Source organism: Cicer arietinum, chromosome 5 (genome assembly GCF_000331145.2).
Source record: "Cicer arietinum cultivar CDC Frontier isolate Library 1 chromosome 5, Cicar.CDCFrontier_v2.0, whole genome shotgun sequence".
Classification (NCBI taxonomy): Eukaryota; Viridiplantae; Streptophyta; class Magnoliopsida; order Fabales; family Fabaceae; genus Cicer; species Cicer arietinum.
Genome location: NC_021164.2, coordinates 75,272,004 through 75,280,593, shown reverse-complemented (window position 1 = coordinate 75,280,593; position 8,590 = coordinate 75,272,004). Strand labels below are relative to the sequence as shown.

The following is an 8,590-nucleotide window of genomic DNA, read 5'->3' as shown; positions in this document are numbered from 1 at the left end:
TACTCCCGTAACTCTTAAAAATCGTACTAGAATTTCAAAATTAGAAACCCCTAATCTAAAATGTATTCTACTTCTTTCTCTTTTCTCTAATCATCTTCTTCGTTGCTCTCTCTCTTTCTCCCTTTTTTCCACAAGCCATCATACTTCATCATCTTCTTTCTACGGTTCTTTTATCTTATTCTTTCTCATTCACTTTCATTTTTTTCACATTTGAGAACACATTCGAAGATTTGCAGATTTTCCATAATAGGTTCATTTCATCTACTACATTCTCTTGGTTTGTTAGGAACCACACAAAAAATAAAAACAGAATAAGTTTGGAAAAAATTTAAAAATTATAACTCATTTGCATATGTTTTTATTTTTGGAAATTATGGTTTTTATTCATTTAAGTTCACTTTTAACAATATTCATTTATTAATTGATTTAATTTGTATTACACTGTCAATCAATTTCGATACTTGAATTATTAAATATATTTGATTTACTATAAATGATAATAATGGGACCTTTTATGTTATAATTTTGAATGCATAGAAATAAAACTTTTTATTAATATCAGCGTACACAATTTCCTTTTGTATTCAATGATTGGTTATCAAAGTTTCGTTGCCTTACTCGTGTGAGTTGGAGTCAGATAGGGTGATGCTGTCCAATTATAATAACTATTTCGGCCTCACTAGATTCAATATTTTCGTCTATATATAATTAATTACGATTAAGATTTCAAGCATCAGTTGAAACACATGGAAGATTCTCACTATTACGACGTCATTATCATCGGAGCTGGCATCATGGGCAGTTCCACCGCCTACTACGCCGCCACACGCGGCCTCAAAACCCTTTTACTTGAACAGTTCGATTTCCTCCACCACCGTGGTTCCTCCCACGGCGAATCTCGCACCATTCGTGCAGCCTATCCTCAACACTATTACTATCCTTTAGTCATCAAATCTTATGAACTCTGGCAACAGGCCCAAGCCCAAGCAGGCTACAACGTCTACTTCAAAGCCCATCATTTCGACATGGCCCCGTCCAACGATCCCACCATGCTCGCCGTCATCAACAGTTGCCGAGAAAACAACGTATCTTATGAACTCCTCCGCCGCGATCAGGTCGCCGATAAATTCTCCGGCCGCATCGACATTCCAGAAGATTGGGTTGGTCTCTCAACAGAGCACGGCGGCGTAATAAAAGCTACAAAAGCGGTGGTGATGTTTCAGACACTGGCGCGGAACAACGGCGCCGTTTTGAAAGACAATGCAGAAGTTACAGACATCAAAAACGACGGTGGCGTTGTCGTTTTAACAAAAAGCGGTGAAAAGTTTCGCGGGAAAAAATGCGTTGTTACAGTTGGAGCATGGGTGAATAAATTAGTTAAAAAAATCAGCGGAGTTGAAATACCGATACAACCATTGGAAACTCACGTTTGTTATTGGAGAATAAAGGAAGGGCACGAAGGGAAATTCACACTTGGGAGTAGCGATTTTCCAACTTTCGCTAGTTGTGGAAAGGTTACTGTTTACGGAACACCTGCGTTTGAGTATCCGGGTTTGGTTAAAGTTGCGGTTCATGGTGGTAACCCGTGTGACCCGGATAAGAGATCGTGGGGCCCACTTGTTATGATGAATGAGCTGAAGGAGTGGGTTGAAGGGAGATTTTCTGGTTTGGTTGATTCGAGTGAACCTGTGGTGAAACAATCCTGCATGTATTCAATGACACCTGATGAGGATTTTGTGATTGATTTTTTGGGTGGTGAGTTTGGGAAGAATGTGGTTTTGGGTGGCGGGTTTTCGGGTCATGGGTTTAAGATGGCTCCTGTTATTGGTAAGATATTGACTCAACTCGCGCTGGATGGGGAAACTAATGAGGTTGATTTGAAACATTTCAGGATTGGAAGGTTCAACGTGGCATCTAAGGTTTAGGTAATTTTCTTCTCTTTAATTATGTTTTGGTTATGCATATGAAATAATTGAGAAAAATGTGTGTTGAATGTATTATAAATTCAGAATTATGATGGCTGGATGAAATAGTATGTTATTGTAGTTGATTGCAGCAATTGGAATTTGCATATGTTTTATTTGAAACTCGATATTTGTATCAATGTATTGCTCTCTTGAAACGGTGCTGCTAGTAATCGAATTCAACGTTTTAGAGACCAAGCTCATGGGTAGCTTTACGTGGTTTTCACCCTTCTGCAGAAAAATAATGTACATTTTTTGGGGTTTTAACCGTTCGGTTTCCAAGAGAAAGGATTCTAGTAATTCTAAGTTCAGCGTAAAGGTAAGTAAAAGCTTACCATAATTATTTCGGTAAGAATTTAAATTCGAGTTCTTTAGAATGGTTCCTCCTTAGTTGAAATTGATTAACCACTTGAGCTAAACCATTTGATAAAGAAAAATGAATATATAACAACACAAATGGTGACAACAATAACTGACCTTTAGAAGTTGGAGTTTTTAGTTCAAAAGATGAAGTGGGCAGAGTTGGATAATTTAAATAAGAATGAGTGAGTTATAATGTACTTTTAAAAAATGAAGAAAAAAACAATTTGTGGACCCTCTGTATGTCCCTTTTTCTCTAAAATAGGTTAGTGGAATTAAAAAGGGTTGCTTTGGGATAGTTGAGTGTGTTATGATTACTAAAATCAACTACTGTATCATTGGCTGCTTGAATAAGATATATGAACCAGAAAAAGGAAAACATTCATTTAATAATTCTTAATAATCATTAGTTAGAGGACACGAGGCCATAGTTGTGTCTGCCACTGTTTTGACCCAAGTAAGACATTTTTAGGATGTTTTTTATAGTAATGGAAAAGTTATAAGTTTTGGAGGTTCTCTAATCCCAATATCTTGAAGGAACTAGTAAAAGCTTCCACCTTGTATTATGCTTCGTTACTTTTCCTTTATTTTTGAATTATAGGTTTCAAGTTAGGAGCTAGTGTGCAGTTAAGCTGTTTTCTCTCTTCATGCTGCAAATTGGATTGTGATTCTTGTACTCCAATTGTGGAGATATGCTTTGACTGATAGATTTCATCTCACATCTACTTGTTTCTTTTTATGGAACAAGATGTTTTAGATTGAAAATTGCTTCCTCTCGGTTCTGCTTTATTTTTTTTTTGAAATAAGGAATACTTTCATTAAGCTGGTTCTGGCAATAAATCAAAGGCCACAACCGCAGAAATACAAATAGGTGTGTCTTCAATTCTCTTCAATCCAAACATATCTGAATTAGAAGAAAGAGCAAATTTAGCTAGATAATGAGCAGCTTGATTAGCTACACGTCCAATATGGGTAAAGGTAATAGAATTAAACCTAGACATTAAATTGGTGCAATCTCCTGCAATTGCATCACTTTGCTTGAATCTGATTCTGCATATAAATTCAAAAATAGTAGGTCTTTTGCAAATTCCGACACCAACAGGCCGCCACTAAACTGATGCCGTCTGCATCCCTAATGACAGCTGCGGTTCCCTATTTTCTTTCCTTCGAAGGACCTACTGCGTCAACATTCAGTTAACCTTCTAACGGCAAACACCATCTGATATTTGAATCCAGCACGGACATGAACTGATTCGGGAGCTGCATTATCTCAGTATGTGCATTGTTGAAGCTATTAACAACATTACTGCAGCAGCTTGCTGCCCTAGGAATTTCCATTCCTTCAAAGCACCTTCCGTTTCTAATTCTCCAAATTTCATCACATAGCCATAACCAATTGAACCGCATCCTCATCTTCACAAGTAATTACTTGCTCTAGCCAAGCACTACATGTGCTGATTGAGTCAGTATTCCTAAGGAAGATGCAAACCATACGGATCTAACCCGTTCAAATTCATGAACAAATGTTCTATGGTTTCATTATGCTGATCACAAAAACAACATAGTGGGCTGCATCGAACTCCTTTATGATGCTTTATTTGTTTTCTTTGATTAAGCTTTATGATGCTGTTGTTTTTTATGATTCTGTTCACTTGAAAGCTGTTATCAATTGTGTATGCATATACTTCTAATATTTTTGAACAATGAATAAACTGTGTTTATAGCAAAGGTCATTTACACATTATCTGTAGCATTTGCATTTTAAAAAGTTACATTTTGTAATATTTTTATTGAGAATAGCTTAAGTCATTCTAGTTCATGCACTAGGCTTATTTAATATTTGAAGTTTTTAATTTTTACATATTTAAACCTTATTCTGAAAATTGAAAGCCAGCCACTGTATTATTAGGATTTTATCAAGGAATGGTCAAATGAATTTGTTTCCTCTTATTTTACCTACTACTCTTTCTTTTGGTCTATTTCTTTCTTGTAATTCCATTTGGATGCTCTGTTTTTTCCTAAGCTCAGTTCTTTTAAATTGTTTCTGCAGTTTATGTCAAGCTGATATTGATTATATTTGCAGGAATTTGAAAAATCAAATATTTGGTTCAAAAATATGGTAATGCACATGAAGTATCTTGTTTTAGATTATTCAGGGAAGGAATATGTAAGAGGAGGAACGGAGAACAGTCTTAATCATGTTTGTGTATTTGAAGGTGAAAAGGAAAGAACATAAAATGTAGGTGTAGGGTATTTATAGTTACAGTTATTGTTGTATTTAGTTGGTGACAATTGCTGCAAGACTTTAACAATGAAGTTGTTGATTAATATTGTATGTATCATATTTTTATTGAATTATTGCAAGAGTCTGGGGATTCAAACAAACATACATGGAAATCGAACTTGAGACCTTTCAATTAAAGAAGAAGTGCGCAACCACTAAACCAACAATTCAATCATGTTAATAAAAAAACGTTTATACTTACATATATTCACTAATATTCCTGAATTGATCGATAGATAAGCTTTGAACTAGCTATTCATTAGAACAAGTGTGCATAACTTATACATGAAATCTCGAAAGCATTATAAAAATGACACATTTGATAAGATCTTGTGTCATGTACCCTTTTAATGAGAATTTAAGAGTCAAGTCATTTAACTATTTGAAGCGGCCTCACTTCATCCTCGCATCAAATAAGGAGTCAGACATACCGTTAGAATATGGCTCATGCATATATAATCATCATTGTCCCATTTTTGCCCCTCTTTTGTTTTTGCTAATGTTTCCACTTTCTTCTCTAGTGGACTTGTGGTGTTCATAACATACACCACATTCAAATTTGTAAGAACAAATTTCATCTTTTTCTGCCAACCGATAAAATTTCCTCCATCATATTTCTCCAACTTCACAAAATTAGAAGTCATTATTTGAGTGATGCAGCCATTGATTGAATTGTTACAAGACTTTAACAATAAAGTTGTTGATGAAGATTATATGTACCAAATTCTAAAGTGTGTTATTACATTTAACCTTTAGATTCGATCCGTCCTCATCTACCGGATGCAAATGAGATGAATAGCGAATCTCCTTCAGTATATTTCAGTAGTATTTTACAAAATAATAGTAGCCTTGAGGAAGAGTTTCGCCCTTTTCGAATTTAGGACATTTCAATTAAAGAAACAACACACAACCACCAAATCGACAATTCAATCGTATTAATAAAAAGCATTTATACACATATATTTATCAATATTTTAAAAATTTCTCAATTGTCTATCTAATTGAACCAATCTGTCTGTAATTGGTAAACTTGTAGCTAGAACAGCTGCAACGGAATTCAATTTATGCTCATTATTGAGCTGTTAGAGTTACACCGTTGGCATGCACTCCCATAATCCAATTTTGAGTTGAACCGGCATGAGTTAGCATAGCTAGAACTACAATTCTACTATTTTAATTGACAAATGTTACCATAATCTGTATTATGTTGACAAATGTTAGCATGGTCTGGATTATCTCGACAAATGTTAGTATTATTTTTAATCCTTGTCATATTTAAAAATAATAATTGAGTACTAATCATTAAAAAGAATTATAGAATACAATGAATTAGTGACAAACAAAATAAAATCATACTTAACCTAGTATTAGATCAATACTCCTACTTAACTACAATTTGTTTGTGAATAACAAGGGCTTAAAAGACCCAAATCAGAACAACTACAACCAATGTAGATGTAGGGAAGTAACAAGAAAAATTATCAAAATAAAAGGGGGAAACAACATTAAAAATTCTACTTTACCCAACAAAGGAAATATAAAACTTGGCAAGGTTTTGATTAGCTTCCTTTAAAACCTGAAACTACTACTGGTAATCTCCACCTTTGACAGAATATTGGTTAATTTAATACCATAAGGGTCAGTCACTACCCGAAGAGTGAAACACTTGCTACTATAGTATACTGTATTTTGTAAATCGCTTTGTCTTGCATGTCGCCATTTACTAATAAATAAAGACAAAAAAACAACAAATGTGTGTCATCACTGGCGTCTATCATAGAAAAACAAACACGCGCAGCCAAAAGATTCCACCTTTTCTATACACTCAGATATTATTATTATTATTAAACACACTTTCATCACCATCATTCACACACACTCACTCCAATTCCCTTCTCAAGAGATCCATACAATCTATGGAAAATTCAATACAGTTCGACTTAATTGTCGTCGGAGCTGGCGTCATGGGAAGTTCCACCGCCTATTACGCCGCCAAACACGGCCTCAAAACCCTTTTACTTGAGCAATTCGATTTCCTCCACCACCGTGGATCCTCCCACGGCGAATCACGCACAATTCGTGCTACCTATCTCCAACCTCATTACTACCCTCTCGTTCTTCAATCCTACAAACTTTGGCTAGAAGCCCAAGCCCAAGTTGGCTACAACGTTTACTTCAAGGCCCCTCATTTAGACATGGCCCACTTCAACGACCCAACCATCTTAGCCGTCATCGAAAACTGCCGGAAACACGGCGCCCAACACCATCTCCTCAACCACATGCAGGTCGCCCAGAAATTCTCCGGCAACTTCAACATACCGGAAGATTGGGTGGGCCTGTCCACAGAACACGGTGGGGTAATAAAGCCCTCAAAAGCCGTTGCTATGTTTCAGACACTAGCTTACAAAAACGGAGCCGTTTTAAAGGACAATGCTGAAGTAACTGATATAAAAAACGACGGAGGCGTTGTCGTTTTAACTGCGAGCGGTGAAAAGTTTCACGGTAAAAAATGCGTGGTAACTGTCGGGGCGTGGGTGAATAAGTTAGTTAAGAAGATAAATGGAGTTGAACTTCCCATACTACCCGTGGAGTGTCACGTAACTTACTGGAGAATTACAGAGGGGCATGAAGGGAAATTCGCAATTGGGAATGATTTTCCAACTTTTGCCAGCTTTGGGAGTGTGTATGTGTACGGAACACCAACTTTGGAGTATCCGGGTTTGATTAAAGTTGCGGTTCATGGTGGTAACCCGTGTGACCCGGATAAGAGACCGTGGGGCCCACTTGTTATGATGAATGAGTTGAAGGAGTGGGTTGAAGGGAGATTTTCTGGTTTGGTTGATTCGAGTGAACCTGTGGTGAAACAATCCTGCATGTATTCAATGACGCCTGATGAGGATTTTGTGATTGATTTCTTGGGTGGTGAATTTGGGAAGAATGTGGTTTTGGGTGGCGGGTTTTCGGGTCATGGGTTTAAGATGGCTCCTGTTATTGGTAAGATATTGACTCAACTTGTGGTGGATGGGGAAACTAATGAGGTTGATTTGAAACATTTCAGAATTGGAAGGTTCAACTTGACCTCTAAGATTTAAGGATTTGAGTTCTTAATGAGTTTCTCTCTTTTGTTGTTAAATCTAATAATAATAAATATTTTCCTATGGTTGTTCAACATATGTTGCTTTGTTAGCTAGTGATTGTAATTCATCTTTTTTTGTTTTCTTAGTTGCATGTTACAAACGATTCACGTAATCGTGACATGAGACTATGTTCAACTTCTAATCAGTTACGCTATTTGGTTGTTTCCCTTTTCTAGTTTCCTTTTTTCCCACATTACTATAATCAGAGTTGTGGGGTCTATCTTTGCATCGATTAATTTATTTTATACGGTAAAACTCATGTGTTCAATTCATTATCAAATTCACGGAGTAAAACTCCACTTAATTAACCCAGTGAAGTAATTATTTGAGTTGGACCAATAAGACGATAAGAGTTAATGTTGTGGCAGAATCCACTACGGAGTGGGCATGGGCTTAAGCCATATAACAAGTAATAAACCACGTGACTATAGTAGTAAATTAGATCAAAATCTTTGGACCAGGTAGTGTAAGTTTTTTAAGTAGAAAAATGATTTATACGAAGCCACCTTACTGAGAGCAGCAAGCTACCAGGCCAATCAACATCTAAAACTAAGTTTTTCTATCCTTCTATATTCTTAAACACACAATACAAGTTTGGATTTAAAAAAAAACATACATCTAAATAAAGAACTTTCGAGAATATAGGAGGAAAAAAATTAAAAAGAATTTGCACAATATATCATAATTCCAAGCCGCAAGCCAAACTATCTTGTTATTCTCCATCTTTTCAACAAGCATGTGAAATCAATAGTATTAAATTTTGTTATTTTTTATAAACAATTTTATTTTTTTTATATTATTATTTACATCTTCAGATAAATAATTTATAAGTTGATAACGAAATC

At 35.7% G+C, this 8,590-nt stretch overlaps 2 protein-coding genes across 2 annotated transcripts; both read left to right on the top strand.

Annotated features, from left to right (window-relative positions):
* The first annotated feature begins 541 nt into the window (after nt 1–541).
* On the top strand, nt 542–4,682 carry LOC101493753 (probable sarcosine oxidase). Its single transcript, XM_004501176.4, has 2 exons — nt 542–1,925; nt 4,408–4,682. Exon 1 carries the CDS (start codon nt 747–749, stop codon nt 1,923–1,925), a length of 1,179 nt encoding a protein of 392 aa, XP_004501233.1. The 5' UTR covers nt 542–746; the 3' UTR covers nt 4,408–4,682.
* A 1,540-nt stretch (nt 4,683–6,222) lies between these two features.
* LOC101494074 (probable sarcosine oxidase) lies at nt 6,223–7,920 on the top strand. Its single transcript, XM_004501177.4, has one exon. It carries the CDS (start codon nt 6,360–6,362, stop codon nt 7,698–7,700), a length of 1,341 nt encoding a protein of 446 aa, XP_004501234.2. The 5' UTR covers nt 6,223–6,359; the 3' UTR covers nt 7,701–7,920.
* Nucleotides 7,921–8,590: the final 670 nt, after the last annotated feature.

Bases quoted from the DNA above. Each gene is read 5' to 3' on its own strand.
- LOC101493753 (XM_004501176.4), top strand. From the start codon at position 747: ATGGAAGATTCTCACTATTACGACGTCATTATCATCGGAGCTGGCATC.
- LOC101494074 (XM_004501177.4), top strand. From the start codon at position 6,360: ATGTGTGTCATCACTGGCGTCTATCATAGAAAAACAAACACGCGCAGC.